Raw genomic sequence first — 22,444 nt, 5'->3', positions numbered from 1 at the left:
GAGACAATTGCCATGAACTGAGAGAGAGTACAACAATACAATGAGCAGAAAATTGTCTGCTAATTGTAAACTGTGTATCCCCTCTTTAATATTTCCCCCCTTGCATTTCTTAGAAAAAAGGATTTTGGGTAACAGCATTGCTTTCAAAGAGCAAGTCAGGCTTGGTTTGCTTAGCACTCTGCTTACTGTAATAAAGTCACAGTTTGCATAATTTTAACCTATTTTTGCAAAGAGCAAAAGAAAGTCTAGATTGTCTTAATGGTGTTATCAGTTATATTAATTTCCATTATTGTGTCTTTACAGAGAAATCTATAAAGCTGAGCTTCACCAAAGAGATTCTGCTCCTCAGTGTTACAACAGCTTACACAGGTATGAAGCAAGCAGAGTGTATAATTATGTAGCAGGGTCAGGGCATCGTTTGGAATTTTAACCCCAGAGCAGGATGGCAACTCCATATTCTCTGCAAACATTACTTGAATATTTCAATTAACTTTGAACGAGTTACTCATGACATTTCTGTGTTCTGGAAAGTGTTTCTGGTGTGGGAGGAGGAGTGCACCTAAATCTGCAAATACTGACAGATGTAGTAATGCTTGGTTCAGTACCGTTCTGGGTCACTCAAATTGAGGGTTAGGCAAAATTTACGTAGCTGGTTTTTATGTCATTTGGCATTACACTATCAATAGGTTGTAGATTGTTTAATGCAGCTGCATTGCATTTTAATTAAAATTTTTTGTCGAATACACTTTCAGCGTCCCCTTCATTGAGGCGTGGGAGATTACTAAGTCTTCATTTTAGTCTTGGTTCTATTGGGAAAAAGTTTAGCCATTTTCAACTATTTCTGTCACTAGTGTTTGCTGTGGCAAGAGCTCTCTTTCTTCTTAGCAACTTTGGTTAAACCTGGTCTGCCATTGTTAGATCAAGGTATGAGTTGTAAAATAAAAATATATTTATTTTTGCCATATACCAAAGCGATTCTTCTACAGAAATACTATAAAATGTTCAAAATGTTGCTGAGATCCTTTAATGGATTTTTGGGGGGTTTCTTGCTCCTTATTTGGCTTCAGATGTAGTTCTGTTCATGATCAAACTAAGTTTTAGGAAGAATAGATGCATTTTCAGAACCTCAGCTCTGAGTCACCATTATGAAAAATTGTTGTTAGCTCTTGTAAGTGAAAAGAAAGACTTAATGTGAACAAACTATAAAAAGCGCCATAACATCTGCCGAAGTTGCAGTCAGCTTCTGGTAGAGGAATAGCAATAGCAGCTATGAAGTCAGCTTGCACCCGCTACTAATCTGAGTTACAAGTTACTTCACAGCGTCGCCAGTGTTGTGTTAGCCCAAATTAACTACCTTGAATTCCTCTTAGATGTTTAGTGCGATGGCAATGTGAAGCAAGATAACAAGGGAAGGGAGTCAGTCAGGTTCTGCCTGATTAATCTGCAATTTGGTCCTAAAGGTAGCAGAAAAAAAGTCAGTCCAGCATGGAAAAAATAGCTGCTGCCATCTGGTGGCTCTTGGCCAATATTGCTGCTCTATGTAGGAAAATATAAAATCCTATAAGGCCAACAAAAGCTCTTATTTCTAAAATCAGGGGCTGGATTGTTAAGACTACTAAAGTTCATCCCTTTTTGAGGGGTATATGCATTCATATACCGTGTTAGGTAGCCTGCTACTGGTAGACCAGGATATGGTGCACCATATTTTTGCAATAGCAAAAGACAAAGGAGGTGAATTAGAAACAGTTTTATTTTTGAACTGTTTTTCTTTGTTTAAGCATAACACTTTGTGGTTTTTTTAAATTTAGTTTTTGTTAAGAAACTGATATTTTTACACTGGTTGCTTATGGTCATGCTAGTTGGACTCAGCTATGTTACCTTTCCTCACAGTAATGGCATTAGAAAGAAAGAAGCTTTTTAAACAAATAGCAGTTGTTCTTTCTCAGTTTTAGTTCACTATGTATGTATAGAAAAGCAGCAGTCCCTTTTAGGAATCTTAGCTCCTTATCGGTATTTGGGGATGCAGGGACTTTCTTAGGAATGCCATAACTTGGGGGGGAATCTTACACTGAAATTGTGCTTTATTTCTTCAGTTACTTTAAGTGTTATTTCGCTTGGCACTTTTCATTTGGATGGAATTCCAAAGTTCTTGGAAAGTAGACACAACCCCTATATATCATTTATATTTCAACACAAGCAGAGCATGTGCAGGTGACACTAATTAGCGACACTGATTTTTCTAATATAGCTTTTGTAAACTGGCATGGGAGATATCACAATTACATAGTTTAAAATTCCCTGTTTGCTTCTATTACGCATACCTCATTTAAATACATGTGAAAGACTTTAGGGAAAAACAGCCTTTAGACATAAAGAATTTTTTCATAACTTTCATGATAGTTCATCTATCAATTTTGTTTGGTTTCCTTCAAAGGTTTGGAATTAACGTTCTTTTCTGGAGTATATGGAACATGTATTGGTGCTGTGAATAGGTTTGGCAGTGAAGAGAAAAGCCTTATTGGTCTCTCTGGTATTTTTATTGGTGTTGGAGAAATTTTAGGTGAGTCTCAATTTACTACCTTATAGACAAAAAAGGATTAAGATGTAGTTCCTGAAAATGGTTTTTTGTATTTAACTGAATAGTGTCTTTCAAGCTTCCAGCAATGATTATGTAGACAAAAAATGAAATATTAGAAACAGTTGTCAGCGTGGTTCCTTATTGCACTGTGAATTACATATTACACCATGTAAAGTGAATGCGGACTAGGATGTGAAATACTGATGACTATGAATCCCGAGACTTTGCGTTCTTCTTGGGTTAGTGCAAAGAAATTCGTAAGACTTAGAACGAGAGAAACACTAGGCTGCAATGTTATTAGGGAATTTTCAGCATTTTGGTATTCTGTTTTTAAATAGTATTCTGTTTGCATTTTTATTATTTCTTAAGTGATGTTGTAACTATTTTAAATGTATTTAAAAAGTATTACACTAAAGATTTCTTTCTTTAAAAAAGTTAGCTTATGTTAAACGAGATCTGATATTTGAATAAAACTGAATACAGGTAACGTTCATTAAGTAAACCTTGTTTTTTTGCTTAAATTCAAGTACTGCAGTGTTTATAAAAAAAAAAAACAAACCAACAAAACAAGACACTGTCTTTGTTCACTAGCAACTTGGATCCATAGAGAGATGCATGTTTTCGCAATTAAAAGAGCTAAGCACAAGGCCATCCACTTTCACTTAGTACTGCTGCATTACTGGAGGAAACAGTGGCTGCTGGGAAAATACTTGCAGAAAGGTTAAGTGTCTTCATTGGCAGTCACCTGCTGCATCTCCTGCCCGCCTTTCCCAGGCAGCTTGAGCAACCCAAAGGTTATGTCATCTGGCAAATGCGGCTGGCAGATCTGGCAGACTCCTTGGGACTATTTTCATGTCTGTCAATCTTTGTTATCCAATATGGGGAAGTTTATAATCTAAGATTTACGCCTTTTTTTTTTTCCCCTCAGTATTTTAAGTTCGGTTCCGTTCTTTACATCTTCAGTTCCGATTTAATTATCCAATCTTTTTGACTCATACAGGTGGAGGAATCTTTGGTTTACTGAGCAAGAATAATCGCTTTGGCAGGAACCCTGTTGTGATGCTAGGCATCGTTGTCCATTTCATAGCCTTTTACTTAATTTTTTTCAACATGCCAAATGATGCCCCTATTGCTCCTATGGAAGGAACAGATGATGTTGCTTATATGATTCCAAGGTATGTAAACTTTTTTGCTTTGCTTGGTGTGATTCAAGATGCGTATAAAGAGCTTGTTCCTCTTAACAGAAAACGCCTTGAAGCAGCTTTTCTGTGTAGTTGACTAACTCTGTAGAAAAGGCTTTCAGGAATTCTGTTTTTATTCAAGGTATATATTCTACCAGTGTGCACCCAATTTAGGAATTTAAATGGCATAAAAATGAAAAGCATGAGGGTATTTGATAGAGTTCTGTCACTTGGGAACTGACATTCCTGACTTCTGGTACAATAGTGAGACCAGCAAGTATTGTACTAGGTGTCAGGAATTCAGCTTATTTTGAAAGAGCGTTGGACTCGGTTTTACTGCAGCAGGGAGCACCAGCCTTGCACTGTTGCACTGGTTTCCGAAGTCCACTTGATCTAACTGGAGCCGTGCTATGCCTGTCTCTTATACCCCTCAGCGTCAGGGGAAGAATATAGGGAGCTTTCTTATCTCATCATTGCAACTTTCTTTTGGGGTGTATTTTTGCCAGTTTGTGTGAAAATACAGTGTTGTCAGTTTGTGCAGACGTAGCTGCTAACTTGCCATTATTAGCATTTGTGCCTGTGCTAGTGGCTATTCTTTATTTAACTGGAGTATTTTTCTGCAAAATGAATTGGTATTTCTCTAATATTCCTGCAGCTTTTAAGAACTCGCCACGTGTGTCTCAGCTTTTAATCACTGCCTTGTGGGTTTTGTGGCTCCAAGCACCAAAATGAGTTCTTCTAGCAGTTCTAATTCAGTGCAGAATTGACTGCAGGTAACAGTAATAGAAGTTGTAGCATTCAAGAAATTAAAATCTGGTTAAACGATTCTTTTTGCCAAGCCAAGTGTTCCCAGTTCTTTTCCAGTGAAATTTAAAGTTTGATAACTTCCTTCCATTCTCACTTTCCAAATAAGTCTGACAAAAATAGTTTGTAGATGTGTAACCTGTTTGAACGGATGGCTTTTAAATTTGATTGATTTTCTTCTTCAGCAAAGAGGTGGCCATACTCTGCAGCTTTCTGTTGGGCCTGGGGGACAGCTGCTTTAACACCCAGCTCCTCAGTATTTTAGGATTCCTCTATTCGGAAGACAGTGCTCCTGCCTTTGCCATCTTTAAGTTTGTTCAGGTATTTGTTTCAGCCTTTTGAAATTACAATTGTTGGAATGCTATTGAAATATTGGGCTGGGTTTTTTAATAAGCCGAGAAAAATGATTTCAGGCTGTTTTTTTGTCATTCACAGGAGAGAAAAAAGTTTTTAGGTAGGAGTAGCTTGATTGTGTAGGTTGGTGTGATTATATAATCGAACTGCTATTGCTGCTTATGAGTTTTGAGGGATGTTAGAAGTGTTGGGAATTGTAGTTTAAAGTCAAAAGGCTAGTACAGTTAACCGGGCTTGGATTTTATTTAAATAATCATTTACTGAATGTATTTACTCAGAGAAGTCTTTGACAGCGGGGTGTGAGTTAAAAGGAAACAAATTATGTAAATAGTAGTTGAAGAGTTTGTGGATGTTGTACCATATCACTGGGAGTTATCGGGTGGGTATGCAGACAAAAAAGAATTAAGCAATGCTCATCTGTCCTTAAATGGTCAGAATGCCAAAATAAATGAATCCGTGCTAGCTGGAGACTCAATGGAAATTCTTCATACAATATCAATACAACTGCTGTATTTTGGATAGGTCACTTCAGTCACAGGCCTTAATCTTGTTTGGTACTGAACTTCCCAGGTCAAGATCTCTGTTGATCAGGGGTGTCAAATGTAAAAAAATGGTGGTGCAGAGTATTGAACCTGTTCATGCATGGTCACACCAACAGCAAGCTGGTGCTGGGAGCAGAGGTCAGGGGGTGTCTAGTTTAAAAGATAACAGGTGCTTGCTTCAAAAATTTTTTTTTCCATGTGCACCGCTCCATTTTTATATCATTCTCAGGGATATGTAAGAATTTAAGATGGACATGGAACATAAAGATTATATGAGCTCTAATAAAAGTTTTACCTTTAAAAAGGATAGATTGCAAGTAAGCAACACTGCTTGTCAAAGCGTGTAGCTATTTTGATATAGACGAGTTTGTGATGCTGTAAAACTGGAAATAGTTTTCTGGATTTTGTCTTAAAGCCTTGGCAGTGGTGTTTCTAGACAAACTGTTTCCAAATACCAGAGAACTGCACTTGTGATGCTAAAACACTTTTGAGTTTTGTGTTCATGTTCTGCAGTGAACACATTTAACAAATAAAAACTACACCTGTTGTATAGCCTATTAATATATAATATGTTGAGGTATAATAAAGTTTTCGGATGATGTATCTTCTACACTACTGAGAGTTGCACATCAAACTGTGTGTATGTCAGTTTGATAATCCTTGTATAGTAATACTAGCCTGGATATCTCTACTGATAATCTTTCTACATTGTGTTTTTTCTCTCAGTCCATCTGTGCTGCAGTTGCATATTTCTACAGCAACTACTTCCTTCTGCAATGGCAACTCCTGATCATGGTGGTAGTGGGCTTCTTTGGAACAATTACCTTCTTCACAGTGGAGTGGGAGGCAGCAGCAGCTCTTGTTGCCCGTGGCTCGGACTACAGCAGCATTTGACGTAGATACCATGCCTAATCCAACATAAGGAAAAACACAGGCACATTTATTGTGAAGGATGCGAGAAGGTGAAAAGATCACATTGCTGCAGAGGTTAAGATGGAGGAAGCTACTACTAAATCACTATCGGTCTAACTGAATGTGAAACATGGGAGAAAAAATGGCAAATTTGAAAGGGTTTTTTTCTTGCTTTAATCAACTGAGCGTGGTATGCATGTTCTTAAAAATCTGGTATTAGAAAGGGCAGGAAATGTAGAGATTTATGTATTGAACGATTCTGTTCCGAGATGTACATTTCGGAATGTAATGGCCTAACTTCACTCTACCACGCACTACGGAATTACAGTTTCTTTTTTCCCCTTAAATTATTTTTCCTATATTCTAGTTCTGCAGACACTTGAATTCTTGTATTGAACGAGTGATATTTTTATAAGGTACATTATATCGCAGAGCGTGTCTGCACAACTGAGAAATCAATTTATGTCATTGACTTTTTCAATAGTTAGATTTGTAGAAGTATTTCTGTGGGAAATGTTGCCTTCTGATTCTGTATCACCCAGTTCCTTGTTTCCCAACCATTTGTTTATTAATCTATTTCACGTGCTTAAATTTTATCAGACGCATGGTTTTCGGTTTTGTTGTTTTTTTTTTTTTGAAGAAAGTGGATCAGGTTGTAGTGTGGACATGAAAGATTTTATCAGAATTTGAAGAAGTTACCCTCAGCCATCTTAAGGATGTTATCCTGTGATCTGTGAAGTGTTGATAACTGAAAACAGTCTCTTGGTTCAGCATCTCAGAATTGAACTGTGTCGGCATAGCTGCTGAAAATTCCTCAGGGTAATGCTGTATGAAGGACCGTAAGACGTGGCTTCCCTCCCAGATTCCCAAATAGCTCTTCTGAGTTCAATGAAGTTTTCATCGTAGTTGGTGATGGGAGCATTGTCTAAGAAAGTACAAATAGACTCAGAATGTGAACTGTAAGATAATCTTGCAGTGGTTATTTTACTGCATAGTCTAAAAATACCTGAAATGCTTGACGTAAGTTGTTTCATTTGGTATATTTTGGGAAGGCTGTACTGTAATCGTATTCTGCCAAATGTGAAAACAAGGATACTAGCATAGTATCTAAGTTTTAATCCAAAACTGTTATAGGTGGTAGAATAGAGGCAGTGAATGCAACTCACCTTGATTTTTGTCTGTCTAAAGACTCTGTAGTACTTGCAGTTATGTTTCTGTCTGCTGGGGAAACAAGATGCAACCGAGAGCAGGTATGGAACACCGAGAAGGTGGTTTTTAGGCACTCCACGTAGCTATTTTTAGAAAAGTACCATTTGCCAACCTTTTCTTATGCACAGTCAGAATGTTTAATGTCTTATCTTTAAAGACAAGTAAAAAAAGTCGACTCTGTGTCAGTAGCTTCTGCATGTCAGAGCTACGTAGGTGTACCCAAGGTGGAAGTCGGCGGGGGAGCGTGGTATCTCCTGTGATGTTTGCTGTCGCTTTGCTCTCGCAGGGCATGTAACGCACAAGCCCCATGAAGCACAGCCCTCCCCGTGCGCAGTAAAACAGCAGAGAGGTTATTTTACAGGCATGCAGAAAGGGATTTTTAAATTCACTGCAGGTTTTTGCTGCGAGATCAGTAAGGTGTTAATGGGAGGATGAGAGGGCACCTGAACAGTTGGCAAGCAATGAAATCTGTGAGGACAGCCGGGAGAGAAAGCCTTTGTGTACTCCCAGGAGATTTAATGAATGATGTAAAAGAGAATGAGACAGAACACACATTTGAGCGAGGGGTTACCGAAGCCATTCCAATTTGTCAGACAAACTGAAAAAGCATTCAGTATTCAATCAATATATATATGATTAATGTGACTAGCAGCACTCTAATGCCTCTCTCTTATCCACTCCTGTTAGCCTGTAATTTGAAGCATACTGTTATATACTGAGCCCCGTGAAAGGTGTAGATGATAAGATGCTGCCAGTGATTAGAATTCTCTTGTTGCTACACATTTGTGTTTTCTCCCAAGTACCAAAACAGATAAAGACCTTTTTTTTAAGATAGGGAATTACTGACTTTTGTCTCCAAACTCCTCCTGGGACCTGTTTTCCCCTACATATCAACGAGAGAAGAAAGACTTGGAAGTTCCCAAGGAACAATTTTGTCTTGCAGTACATGGGGGGGGATGATTCTTGGGTCTCGTGGTGATGAGTAACTTCTAAATGTATTTAAAATGATGTCATTTAACTGTAGCTAGGTTACGGCTCTTGTGAGGTTGCTTTTTAAATTGATCCCTTTTAATGATGAACTTCTGTGTTGTTCATCTGCTATATAAGAATTATATCAACTATTTTATTAGAAGTTAAAGAAAATTGCTAAATTTATGTAGTTTCAAAAAGCGTTTTGAGACTGACTTTAAGGGATACTAATGAACTAGGACCTCTGGATTTTCAGTACCTCTGTGAATCTGATGCCTTGTTTTGTTTTGTCTCTGTTCTGCTTGGTCTGGCTATCAGATAATGTTAGGCTGTTCAGAACTATTTACTGGGTCATTAGAGTGAAGTAGTATTGCTCTGTGACAAGTTGAAATGAAATTCTCAAAACTGCATCTTGGATAGCCAGGGTTTTTTTACAGTTAACTATATCAGTATTGCTTTTGCGTTTGATCTTAAGAGACAGTTCTCAGTTATGCAAGCTGATGATGACACATGATTGCTTTTCACGTATTCATATTTCTTCAATTTGTCAGGAGGTGAAAAATCCACCCAGCTACACACAATTGTTAGTTCGGTCAAAATTTTTGGTATAGCAATATAAAGAATAGCAATGCTGACATCTGTTTATGATTCCATCTCTTCATCTTTTTATCAGCGTTTACGAGCCCTGAGACTGCACCCCACTCACTTCACCTCCTTGGCCTTTGGACAATTTCACGTTAACCTGAATGGGGAGCTTACTGTTGAATTAAGTGGGATTTGAAAAAAGGCTTTTGCTGTATTTGTGGCATCGTGGGTTTGTTTTATAGTGGGGATTTTATCTTTGTAAGTGAAATTACACATTAAGTTGCTTGGGTTTATTGAAAAGTTGTCTTTTTTAAATTTTTTTTCCCCTCTTTGTATCCTTTTAAGTTGTTACTAAGGTTTAATATCTTGACATAGCACATCCCTAAGTTTTTCAAACAAATGCTAAAGAGGAGATGAAAACTGATATTCTTGACATGTGTGCCAAAGAAGCTGCTACAAATTAGTCTTTAATGCATATCATAAAGCATATCTATATCTTTGCCTTGCCAGTTGGTTTTCATTTTGATATATGAATGTATGGAAAGAGGAGATTTCTACAGCTGTAGACCTTGTTCATAATTAAGTGATGTGCTTTTACTTTTGTTGTGTTAATGTCATTGGGTACAATCTATGTTAGCAAGCTGAGATAAGGAAGAGAACCGTTTATAAAATGTTCTTTATAAATCATCTATAAATTTCTGCAGATACAGCTAAAGTCATGAGGGATGTAAAAAAACAAACAAAAAAACCCCAAACCAAACAAACATAACCTTTACTGAGGTCCCTATCTTAGCAGAAACCCTCCTGTGGTTCAGTTATTAAAAAAAGAAGTCTTCTGCTGGCATAGTTCTTTCCATTTTTGTGACCATTTTAAATTATACTGGAAAGAGACTTTTCTGGTGGAGTTTGCTGGTATAACTTTGTGGAAAAATCATTTAATTGCAGGCAGCCACGCATTCGGGACTGCGTGTCGGTTAACCAGGCTGGGAAAGCTCCGTTTGACTTGGTTTGAACTCGGCAGGTTCCCCCAGCCGGGGAGCGCGGCTCCCGGGACGCCCGCCCGCCCGGTGCCGGCAGCCAACGCTGCAGGGGTTTCCTCGCAGCCCCTCTCTGTTTGAAGCGCAGGCGTGTGCGAAGCAAGCCTCAAGGCTTGTTTTCTAGGGCAATGATTAATTGTTTGCTGTCAGTATAAATAGGAACCGCGATGTTCAACATCATGCCAGCAGACACGGTACTCAGCTTTGACGTGAATTGTGCAAGTATGTTAGTTAAGACAGGGTCTTGCAACCATGACCACTGATTTTTCTAGCAAAATGCATTTTCGAAGACTTTATCCACACCACTGTTTTCCTTGGAAGTCTTGTAGCCCCGCTTATGCTAATTGTCTGGCAGCAGCAATTAATGCCGTGTTTTCCTTGTGCCCTGGTAGGTCTTCTAACACGCTGGCAGCAATATTAAAAAATGGGGGAATTTACAGGTGGAGGTGAAGTTGGGAAGCTAGCTGCTTAACAAGACACTTGCCGCGCTGATACGACCATGCTGGTTCAGAAGCAAGGTTGAGACTCTTGCAGTTTTCATGGATAAATTCGGAATGATGCTTTGATAAGTTTAACTTCAGAGGTTGTGTCGGTACCACAGAGAAGCACTAATGAGAGAGTGGGAAAAACATCCTTAAAGTGCAGTAGAGAGCAAACCTGGAACTGAATAATCCTCAGCGGGTGTGCGAAGGGGGTGCTGCGTTCGGCGGAGCCTGGGCGCTTGGCCGCTGCTGGCAGCGGCTCGCTTCTATTCATTCCGTACGGCCTCTGCTGTCTGAGTTATTTCAGCTGTCGACATCTCCTCTCCAAGCAATCCTTTCTCTTTTGTTTACATTTTGACACTGTAGAAGTCTAATTTAAATGATTGAAACTTTTTATACTTTAATAAAGGTGGTTTTGGGTTAGAATTGGTGAGAATTGAGAACATGCTCACACAAAGATTATCCTGATGAAAATGCTGATTCAAGGGAGTGTACCTGACTCTCTGCTGTATTTCTTGTCATGGTCGCAGCCATGCAAATAAAAGTGAATCGCGGACCATGTTTTTGTCGGTATGCTTGTTGGCAGAACTGCTCTTGTCGCTCTCGTAAACAGTCGTGCCGGGGCACGTGGCCGGCGGGTCTGGGCAGGGCTTGGTGCCGCCCGTAAGGGCCTGCTTAGGAGAAGGAGAGCGTTCTGCCCGCCGCCAGGTCGCCCTTGTGAGCCGCTGCGTTCCACTCGTGGCGTGGCCAGGGGGATGTCTTGGGGAGGCTGCTGCAGCCCGAGCCCCTCTTCTTTCCCTGCCCTGTTTGAGAGCCCATCTTAGAAAACCGACCCTCTTGAGAGGAGAATGTGCCTAACGTGGTTTGGTTTTCTCTTTGTTTGGGGTGGTTTTTTTTTTGGTTCGTCCAGTATCCTTTCCGACAACTTTGGGTATTTTTCTCCTAACTCAAGTGTTGTATGTCTGAAAGACTCCACAAAATCCATCAGAATTGTGGAGTATTTTGGGTCCTGTTTATCCCAGATGAAATGTTGGTGTGGAGGGCTGTTGTGCAGTCAGGCTGTTGTGGCTCAAAGGTGGGATTCGGTCCTGGCTTCGGACTGCGGCTGAAGGGCAGGGAGGGAGCAGCTGGCGACAGCTTTGCTGGCTGTCGTCTGGCGGGGTCGTGCGTGAAAGGATGCGCTGGCGGAGATGAAGATGCTGAGGGAAGGTAACGGGTGCCTCGTGCAAGGAGGCCGGCACAGGCAGACGCTGCCTGCTGCATTTTTCCCCTCGAGATTCAGTAATCTGCGGATTTGTCAAAATCCACTGCGGTTCCCCTGGTGTGATCTTTGGATGGCCTGGGTATTCTGGTTTCTGAGAGGGAGAATCTGTATTCAACAGCCGACGGTAAAATCCAGTATGTGAACAAATAGAAAAGAACCTCACAGATTAGCTTTTGCTGTGCACGGCCCTTGGAATCATCGGATAAAAGGGTGTTTTGGAGTTCGCACTTCAAAGTAGATCATGAAGGGGGGAAAAAAAATAGAGGGTTTCTGCCTTAAATGAAAAAAGATCATTCATTCTGTCATATTAAAGGGAAATTGCTATTTGTTAAGGTCCCTTAGTGAAATTAGCTTCAATTAAGCATCCTTACTAAATGCAGTGGTGACTGCTTATTGTCAGAGCCACTCATCTTGGGGTAATGCCTGACCTGCAGAGTTTATGATTATTAATCTTTGTAAAAAAAAAAAAAAAATTACCCAGATAATGACCTGTTTAAAAGAGCCTCACCGCCATACATCGTTACTTGTTTAGTGCTTGCAGAAGTATGACTCTGGTACAGAGCATTTGCTTAACAGCCCCGGTGTTGAATGATTGTGCGACGCAGTAAAGTATCTCCCCTGTAGCAATCCAGCAGCGGCGGATGCCAAGGGCTGCGTGCTCTGCCCCTCGGCCGCGGGACGGAGCGCTTGGCGCTAAAGGGGAGGCGGTGGGAAGAACCGCGCGCTGCCAGCGCCTCTGTCCGCTTCGGGCAGGGCGGGTGGCGGAGGAAGATGCAGGTGGAGGACAGCAGTGAGCGCGCGCGGCCTTTTCCCTTGCTGAAACTTCCCCAAACGCTCATCTAAAATTTGCAGGCTAAATTTCTAAACTACCTTTCTTCCCATTATACATATTCCTACAAAATAGCTGTATAGGATGTAAATGACCACTGTCGCGTTCCTGCGCTCAGCTTGACACAGGGCAAAACCGACTCATTCGTGAGCCAGCGCTTGCATTCGGGTGCTTTCTCCGCGGGTCGGTGGCCCGGCCTTGCGGCGCGGGCACCCGCTCTTCCTCCCCGCGGGGCTGGGGCTCCTCTGCCTCCGGAGGCAGCGGGTTAACGGCGCGGGCGTGAGGCCGATGCTCTCCCTTAGCGCGTTCGGGCAGATGGCAGGCAGTGCTAAACTCACCAGTACAACGAGCGCTTGGGCTGTAATTGGAAGTTTTGGAGAAAATACGGCATGAGTGAGTCTGAAAAACGAGTGTTCCGGCGTTCACATTTGCGTGCCGTCCTTACCTCGCTGCAGAGTGAAATAGAGCAGCAATCACAGGCAGATCTCAGTGACGTTTGTGAATAATTATAGTAATTATACTTCATAAGACCTTAATTCTGCAAATTCTCAGATGTGTTGGTAAGACGCGGAGCGCTGCCCTTTCGCAGTCGGTGGCAGAGGACAGCGCTCGGCGCCCTGCGGTTGTTCATCAGGATCAGCCTGGAACGGCGCTTGCCTACGCTGCGTGCTTTCATGCTAGCGCTGCTGCCGTTCGATATATGCGCACAGGATGACTGTAGGGGAAGGGAAGGGCATTATGCGTGCTGGGTTTCATTTCATGCGGAAAGCAATTGCATTTAAAAGTTTGCTAACCGGTAAAAATATTTATGGTGTTCTGCAGCAAACAAATAAACCACGCGTCCCAGGGGCTGGGAGGGAGGATGGCTGCAGATGCTGCGCCACTGGAGCTGTGTGTTCAAGCCGTGCTTCCCGGATAAGGCCCCTTTGCACTGGGGAGATCCAGGCGTGCCGTGTAAGGCTGTTCCTTAAGGAAGGCGCCTGTCAGACTCCAGTGGAGAGGGGCCGGTGATGGTAGATAGCCCTGAGATGCCCACAGGGGCTTCCCCACCGCGGGCTAGCTACGAGCACGTTTGCACGTGGCCGTTTGCCCAGCCCCGCAGCCTGCCCGGCCACCTGGCTCTGACCCCCTGCTCCCCTCGGGAGCCATTTGAGCTCGGTTCCCTGCCGTTGGGCCTTGTTTAAGCTACAAAGTAGGTGCACATCCACGCCTGGCCTCCCGCTGCACTGATCCTGACCACGTCTCGCTGATGTGACTCGCTTAGCCTCGGCCCGGCCTTGCCCAGCGATCGCTGGCCGTGGCTGACCCTGGCTGCCGTCGCAGGACCCGGTCTGGGTGCCGTGGGCCTGCGCCCTTGCTGGCGGCGCGCTCTGGGCTTGCAGAGCCGCTGCTTCTGCCGCTCCTGGGTGTGGAGCGGCAAAACCTGCCCTGCAAGCCGCGGGCGGCTGGGAGCCTGGTGGGTCGGCTGTGGACGGAGCCCTGGGCTGGTGGCTGCGTTCCTGGGGCTGTCAGGAGGCTGTGGACAATCTGACCTCGTTTTTTACCCACCATGAGCATTTTTTTTCACCAGGCAAGTGAAGTATGGCTTGGCATTCATGACTGGGCTGGGAAAAGGGTTCCCAGGGCATAAGCTGGTTCTGCTTAGGCGGTTTTACACAGCCCAGTCCAACCTCTGGGAGAAGGAAAAAAAAAAAGGGTCTCATTCTGCTTTCCGACACCAGCTCACCCCCACCGTGGGTCTGGATTCACTGCAGGGTCAAAGCAGACGATTTTGGTCGGTGAGGGAGCCAAAGGCTCCAGCTACAGGCGGCCAGGCCAGGTCGGTCACAAGCCAGGTGAGGGCTTCAATATGTAGAAGGAAAACAAGGGGATTATTTTTCATATTTAGGCAGCCGGGAGTTATGAAATTATGATGTGTTGATAAATAGCGATAACGAGGGATCAGCAAAGCTCAGGTTCTGGTTGCCCATGAATAGGAACCTGTGGGCCAGGCTCCTGCAAAGCGCAGAAGGAGCTCTCCGCATCTGTCGTCCCTGGCTCTTCGACTCGAGCGTGCCGTGGCGTGGTTTGGCTTTACTCTGTGTGCGCATGCATCACTTTGTTTTGTGTTGCACTATTAAAAATTAAACTTCTTTTCAGGTGGCGATGGAGTCCTTAAGGTGGCGGGGGCTTAGGCTGCAGACAAAAGGAGTGGGAAGACCCTGGTGAGTGCTCAGCGGCTGAAAGCGCCGGTTGATGCTCAGTGTTTTCATGAGAGGCTATATTTAGCGAGAATGATAATGTTCCTGGGTCACTGACTGAAACTCGCAAATGAACTTGTTTGGTCTCTGGTGGAATTAAAGGCTTAGGATATCGATAATACTTGGATGCAGAGACCGCTCAATATTTTCTACTGCAAAGTACTGCTGTGAAATACTTGATTTGTTTTTCCTCTGCTAATAAATTCCTCCCCCAAATAAACTTCACACAGGAGATAAATATTGCAAAACAGGAGAATTTTGAAATGGAAAGTGGTATGCCCAAGGCGACAGGCGTCCTCAGCGGTGGAGCTGGGATTAGCAGTTGGTTGCTCCCAGCTAATCCAGTTTGCAAATCCCCAGACCGCACTGCTGTCCCGGGAGCTGCTTGTCGCTGTACACAGCTCTTCGCCCCCTCCCCGGGATGTTAAATGCTGTCCAAAAACTCGGCGCGAGCCGTCCGGTCGGAGGGCTGGGAGGTGGGAGGAGTGAGGTCTTCACGGGATGATAGAGAGAGGTAGGTTGCGAGTGCTCGAGGGCCTCGCTGGTCTGTGAGGCCGTTGAAGGACCTGCAGCGGCGGAGCCGGGCGAGACGCCAGCTCGCCCCCAGCTCTCATCCTAGTTTTGCTGGGCCGACTGCTGAGGAAAGGGGTGGGCATTCGGCCTGAGTGGAGGAAGCTGCGGGTTCGGGGGAGCAGAGAGAAACGCACGGCATCTGTGCCGTGTCTGGCAGTGCTGTGGGAAAACCTCTGCAGAGAAACACCTTGAAATGGGCTTCTGCGTCCAGGTGCCGTGAGACGGAGCTTTGGGTCTTGCTGCCTCGGCACGGGCGCTCTCTGGGCCGGGTCCGTATGCAAGCGGAGCGTTGCCCTCGGACATGCCCTGCGGAAGGCTCGGTGCACGCCGAGGGCAAAGCAACCGGGCTGCGTCTGATTTCACAGGCAGGGGCTGAGGGAAGCGGCCCAGGGCTCTCCAATCCAGACTCAAAAAACCCAGACTCTCCAAATCCAGGCCTGGCTCTCCTTGGCGTAGCTGCAGAGGGTGCTCGCTGCTCGCGCGGCTCCTGCCCGCCCCGGCTGCTGCTGCGCTGGCCGCTCTGTGCGGAGCCTCCCCAAGGTGCCCTTTCGGATCTCGCGCTCCCACCGCCAGCAGCTGGCTTCCAATTAAATCCAGCTCAGGTCAGCTCCTGACAAGCAGCCTCCCTTGTAACTCGAGGAGGTCACCAGCCAGCAGATTCTTGAAATGCATCTTAAAAAGAGAAAGGCTTGGGCTGGGAGCCAAGATAATTTTATTTCTTCTTTTTTTTTTTTTTTTTCTTTCTCCTCCTTCCTTCTCTGTAGCAACTTTTTCTGCAGAGCTGTGGCTCGGATGGGAGGTCGTGGGCACCAAGAGGTGACAGGGTGTGCGTGATGCTAATTAGCTGTTGTACCTGCAGCACTTCCAGCATGTAAAACCCTGATAGACCCAGTTGTCATAATTAATGACCACAGAAATAGCGGACAGGCTCGTAGACCTTGTGCTGGGGGATTTAAGCCAAGTTTTAAATACAAGAAACCAGGAACAGGCTTGAGCGAGGGCGGGTTGTCCTGTGTGTTTGCACAGGGTTTCTTGCATCCTCCTGAAGCAGCCAGAACGTGATGCTCTGGGGTTCGGGGTGTTCTCAAATACAGCCTCCTCTGATGGTGTTTCTGCATTCAGCTCTGTGTCAGTAATTGCCCTCCGTTAATAAGGAGGTGCTTGGTGCTGTACAGCAGAGATGGAAGATGTGGTTTTTATTTTATAATTGAGGCCTCTGTAGCATATTTTGTACGGAGCAAAAGCAAAGGAGTGATGATGTTCGGTCTGAGGCCCTAAACGTGAGCAGCCCGGTTCTGTTGTCGCAGGGCGCAATCCAGGAATCGCTGACGGGATGGGAGGGGAGCTGGGCCCCTGCGATGAGCTAACTGGCAACTGTAGGTGCATCAGCACCCAGCTGTAAAGGTGCCTCCTTGTTCAGCTGAGTCAGCAGGAGCTGCTGTCCCTGCTTGAACGGCTGCAGGTCCTGTGGTCGGGGTCAGCTCAGCTGGGAAACCGAAGGAGGAACTGGGAGAGCTGTGGGGCGGACCTCTCCACTGGGAAGGACTGGATTTGGAGCAAATCCTCCCAGCTGTGGAGGGGAGAGGTTTGGAGAGGCGGGAGGGCAGGAGGGACACAGGAAGGGATAGGGAGACATTGTGGCGTAGGTGGGAAATTCATGGCCGGCTGGTGAGGGACTGGTGCACGGGATGCCGGTCTGGATGCGCATTTGAGCATCGGGTTGATCCTGGAAACTTCCCCTGCTCCTTGTGGGGTGGCAGCTTCATCCTCTTGGTTCAGGAAGGTGATTAAGAGCCTCCGAGGCCACTGTGTGGAATGGGGGGTGCTTTGTGATGTTTCTGCATTTAATGGGATTCATCAGAAGCCTGGCTGGGGCAAGGGGTTCGTGCGTGACCTCGACAGCACCTTCACCCTCCGTGACTGCACAGGCGGCCAAGCTTGGAGCGATGAAGCTGCGGGGTCCGTGCGGGGCCACGGGTGCAGGAGGTGAGGTCCCACCTACCTGCCCCGCGCTGGGGTGGGGGTGTGTCACTGTCACAGCTACGCAGTGGCAACCGGTCCCGTCCCTGTGGCTGCTGGCTGGCCGTGGGGCACGGTGCCTCTGCAGAGCTCCTGGCCTCTTTGCAGAGCACCTGCAGATGAGTGGGTGGAAATGAGCATCGCAAAGAGCCCGAGGCCAGCAGAGGAAGCCTTTTCTGGCTGGCTACAGCTGGCACTAAGTTCTGAATGTGGCAGCATCTCTCCTCCCCAAGGCATCGATATTCCACCCACCAAGCCGGACCTGTCGCTGGGGCAGCCCGCGGCCGGGTTAGCTGAGCACGCAGCACCCGTGTCGTCCCCTGCTAGGGCTGTTTGGAGCAGCACTCGCTGGCAGAGTTTATTGCTCTGTTGGGCACGTACCGCTGCTGACCTGCGTTTGCCTTCCCCCTTACCTAGTGGAGAGACAATTCCAGCCTCTGTAATTAATGAGTCTCTCCCGCCAGGGTCCTGGGTGAAGCATCGACGCAGCAAATTGGCCAGGATAAGTGGTGTCTGTGCTTGGATCCTGGCCGCAAGGGCAGGCCTCAGCCAGCTGAGATGAATCGTACCTTGGTCGCTGAATTCATTTTTCATCCTTGGGCCTGAAGTCAGACACAGGAACGGCTTCTGTGCGATCTGCGCTGCACACTTACCACGCTCCTCCTCTGCTTGGGGCCTCATCTCTTGCAAATATCCCACGTGCAACATGGATAAGAAAAGAAAGACTACAGCTTGTTGGCCTGCATCCCTGGGGGCTACCTGTGCTTTCGTTTTGCGATGGCATTTGGGGACCGCAGTCCAACATCGCTCCCCAGGGAGATAAGGTTACAAGATATGGGGTTAATTCTCGGAGAGCAAGAGCATTGCTAAAAGGCAACACAACCGCTCTGATCTGACCTGGGGTTTGGTTAATCTCAGCAGCTCACCCTGGACATTGGTTTTGAGATGCTGTCAGGCTCCCAGGCACAGTGACAGTGTGCACCGTGGCCGTCGTTTCGGAAAAAATCCAATTTATTTAGCTTGCAGTGAAGCACGAGATTAAACATGCAATGGGCTGCTTATTGTTTAAGGAAGGCTCCTATTCCTGTACCCCCGTGCTCGCTTATTGCATCCTTTTGCATGAACCAGGGTTCTGGCCGAATCCTCACCGCTGCCATTGGGGCCAACCGGGAAGCCCTACCCTGGGCTGGCCGCCGCTGTGCGGCGCGGATGTATCGCGGCAGCACCAGAGAGATGAATAAATGACTGTGGAGTTGAATTGCCAGTTCTTCGGAGCGGTGGCCGTACAGCCTGGGCCCAGACTTTCCAAATGCTGTTGCAATACAAATAATTGTGTTCAGGTGAAACGGCACGTCCTGTCGTGCAGAGCTGCGCTGTGGATCAGCGGGTGGTTTTGTCGGGGAAAACGAATGCGCGCTTTAGTGGACGGGGGAGCTCTGCGCTCTCACTGGCCAAGGGTTTGTAGATCAGCAGCAAGGTCCAAAAGCACCGAGAAGTTGCAGCTGATGAGAATCACTGGCAAAGAAAATTCAGAATCCATCTAGGTGGGGTGTCTGCTTTATTTTCACCTGTTGTTTGCTTTGGAAGGCGGTGGGGGTGAGCTGTGCTGGCGGGTGGCAGCAGGCGGCTCAGGACAGGGCTCCGGGGCAGAGCCGAGGCACAGCCAGCGCTGCCGCCCCGTCCCGCCGCTGCTGCAGGAGGTGCGCTGGGAGACCCTGAGGCTGCGGTGGGAGGGGGCTGGGTTTGGCCTGCTCTTCTCTCCTCAAAGCCAAATGCTCTCTGAAAGGCCATGCACGGTCCAGCCTGGGGTCAGGCTCTAGCCTGGCTGGCAGTGCAGGTCGTGCGCGGCTTCGCTGCTCTGCTGAGTGCAACGCCGGTACCAACAGGGCAGCCCTGCTCCCTAGCAGCAGAAAGCAGCAGCAAAGACTTCTGCCTGTAGCGAAAACAAGCCAAAACTCTCGTGGTGGACGTGGGGTGATGAACGTGCGGGTTACCTCCCTGCTTTCCTCTCTCTCCTTTACTTTCCCTGCTTCTTGTCTGCATCCCCCATCGCTTTTTCTCTTTTTTTCCTTGCTCCTTCCTTCCCCTGTAGCTACAGCTCGGTAGCTGTGGTCACGGCTGTCTCAAGGTTCAGCGGTGTCACCTCGTGCCATGTCCATGTGTGGTACAGATGAGGCGGTCTACCGAGCTGAGCTTTGAGCTGAGCTCTGAATTTCTAATCCTGGCTCCTTTGCTGGCCTTAGACAGGTGCCTTAGAGCAGGTCTTGGCTTCCTCACCTGCAGGACGGGACCGTTGCTAAAATAGCCCACTTCTGGGGCAGCGAGAGGCGTGCTTGGTGGATCATGTTCAAGGGAAAACACTTGAAAATGAGTTACTCAGACCATGCTGGCCAGCAACATGCAGCTTCAGTCGCTAGTTCTTCCCAGGGCTGGGAGCGATCCCGGCAGGAACAGCCCTGCTTCAGGGCTGCGGTCGGACACACCGGGGGCTGGCAGGGCTTCCAGATGTGATGCCTGCCTTCAGGCACCCCAAACAAGCCACCTTGCACCCAGGAAGGGACTGGATGTCTGCTGCTTCCCCGCGGCTCAGGGGGCAGAGGGGAGCAGGCGATGCTGCTGGAAGCGCTTGGTTATTTTTGGAGGCTGCGTAAGGTAAGCGGGGAGCATCTGAGCCGAAAGGCTGGCCTGCCAGTCAGACCCAGCTCCCCAAAACCTGTGGGCATTGAAACCAATCCTTCACCTTACTGGGACATCTTTGGAGGTGCTGCCTGTTTCCCCAGCCCTGGGAAAAGCTGGGCTCCCGTGTCCTGTTGCAAGAGCAGCCGAGCGGAGTTTGGCCCCGGGGAAAGGCTGTGACGGTGCTGGGGACATGGGGGTCAGCTGCCTCTACCTACGGTTTCTTCTCCCCTGGGTGCCTAACTTTTAAGGTGCTTTCATTTGCTGTTGTTGGCAAATCAGGGCATTGTGGAAGCTGTTGGATGGCTGGGCAAGGACTGCAGCAGCTTCCCATCGCATCGATGAACCTCTGCCAGCGAGGGAAGGAGCAGATCTGCTCGAGTCCCCCGAGGAGGGGAGATGCTGAGTGCGTTCAAACGGGTGCGGGTTTAAGCCTGTGCGTGCCTGAGAGGGAAAGTGTGTTGTGCAGGAGTAGCTTTTCCTGGCATTGCAGTTCATCTTGTTAATAAATCTCTTGTAACACCCCCCCACAGAGCCCCTCAAGAAATCAGCTAACCCGGAGAAAGTCGAGATCAAAGATAAGCCTCCTGATCCATTATCAGCAAATGCAATCAGACTCTCCATCTGCTATCAAAGGCCCCTGCAACCTGACAACTGGGAGCCAGCCATCCGCTGCCTGCCTGCACAGACGCTTGGTCACTGCGCGCCTTCGCTCGCCGCCCTCTGGGTTCAGCCCGGTGTCGCCTTACGTTAGTGGGCTTGCGTTCAAAGTCTGTGCCTCCTCAGAAGGAGCCAGGTAGAGCTGACGGGCTGAAGCACACGCACACACCTGGGTTGAAAAACAAGCGCCGGGTGGTTTATAGAGCCATGTTCGGTTTAGTGCTGTGTGCTCTGGTACAGAAATAAGAGCTCTCTCTTGGCCAGGATTGCTTTTCAGAGTGTCTGCGGAAGGAGGAGATGGAGAAGAACTCTTATGATGACTATTTATTAATGACAGGGGTGGGAGGGCTTGTTTTCCTTTCCCCCTCCCTCTGTGTCTGAGCTCAGACCCGCTCGGGAGGGAGCATCGGCAGCCCGGCCGTGTCTGGCAGCCCTGGGGTGTAGCCCTGGTCTCCGCAGATGCCCACCAAGGGATGGGCCTGCCTGGGAGGAACGCGCGCTCTAAGCTGAGGACCCCATTTTGCAGGTAGGGCACAAAGATGTTACGTGACTTCTCGATGGCATCCGAGTGCGGAGCTGAGCTTTGCAGGCAGGGCTGTGGTGTGCAGCGTTGCCTTTCCTACCAGACCATCTTTCCTGCCCTCCTGCTCCTTGGGTTGGCCACCACAGAATCCCAGGCTGCCTGAGGTTGGAAAGGACCCTGGAGGTCGTCAGGTCCAGCCCCCTGCTCAAGCAGGGCCACCCACAGCAGGGTGCCCAGGGCTGTGACCAGCTGGCTTTTGGGTATCTCCGAGGATGGAGGCTCCACCACCTCTCTCATCCCCAGGTGATCGGCATGGTCCGTGGCTGGCTCCGTGAACAACAGGGCGGTCCTGCTCGGGGGGCTGACCCGCCCTTTGCGCCCTCCTTTCCCACGGTGGTAGCAATGGAGCGGTGGTGGGACGGTTTGCTGGAGACCTGCCGTCAGGGCAGCGGGCACGCAGCCGCACGGGCGCCTCTCGGGCTGTTCCAACCACACCACGCTTTTCCCACCAGCCACGTATTAAGGTTTGGGGACCCACTAACAGTTCCTGCTTTTCTTCTTTCTCTATTCCCACTTCCTTTGAAATACTCATTATTCAGAATAAAAATCTGTTCCAGGTAGTTTTGGGATTCAACTTGCTGCACAAAATGAGCAAAAGAGCAAAAATAACAGTGGGTAAAGAATGGTTTAATTTAGTAACTGATTTTCTATAAAGTAATTATTTCTTTAAAAAACTGGGATTTGCTAAAAGTATCACAATTACTTTTTTCATTATGGCTACAGAATGAAGTGCTCATTTAATTAGTAAACATTTGGTATGCCTTTAAATAGGTTTTTAATTACATTAAAAAGACACTGTCAAGGTGTCTTTCATCATTTTTAATAGACCTGGATTTTTTTCCGCCTTGCAGTTGGATGCAACTCTTTGGGTTTGATTGGCTGCTCCAGACAAAAACTGGAGAAGCTGTTTCCCTAAAAAAGATTAAAAAAAAAAGAAAAAAAGGCTC

The 22,444-nt window shown here is 46.9% G+C and overlaps 1 protein-coding gene across 9 annotated transcripts in view; it reads left to right on the top strand.

The window, feature by feature from the left end:
- The window catches only part of MFSD11 (major facilitator superfamily domain containing 11), a 35,066-nt gene extending 12,938 nt beyond the window's left edge, over positions 1 to 22,128 (top strand). For 5 of the 9 annotated variants that reach the window (XM_087751130.1, XM_087751129.1, XM_087751128.1 and 2 more), the window contains 5 exons: positions 304 to 369; positions 2,435 to 2,560; positions 3,579 to 3,753; positions 4,749 to 4,884; positions 6,186 to 11,212. In XM_087751130.1, the coding sequence (XP_087607256.1) occupies positions 304 to 369; positions 2,435 to 2,560; positions 3,579 to 3,753; positions 4,749 to 4,884; positions 6,186 to 6,353 (671 nt within the window). In that variant the 3' untranslated portion in view covers positions 6,354 to 11,212. Of the gene's footprint in view, positions 1 to 303; positions 370 to 2,434; positions 2,561 to 3,578; positions 3,754 to 4,748; positions 4,885 to 6,185; positions 11,213 to 14,885; positions 14,951 to 20,787 lie in introns of those variants that run through there. The other 4 variants (XR_015703311.1, XR_015703312.1, XR_015703310.1 and 1 more) reach the window with 4 other exon arrangements.
- Positions 22,129 to 22,444: the final 316 nt, after the last annotated feature.

This window comes from Nipponia nippon, unplaced genomic scaffold (assembly GCF_047370975.1).
Source record: "Nipponia nippon isolate SJK-2023a ecotype South Korea unplaced genomic scaffold, ASM4737097v1 scaffold_14, whole genome shotgun sequence".
NCBI lineage: Eukaryota > Metazoa > Chordata > Aves > Pelecaniformes > Threskiornithidae > Nipponia > Nipponia nippon.
This window is presented reverse-complemented; position numbering and strand designations above follow the sequence as displayed.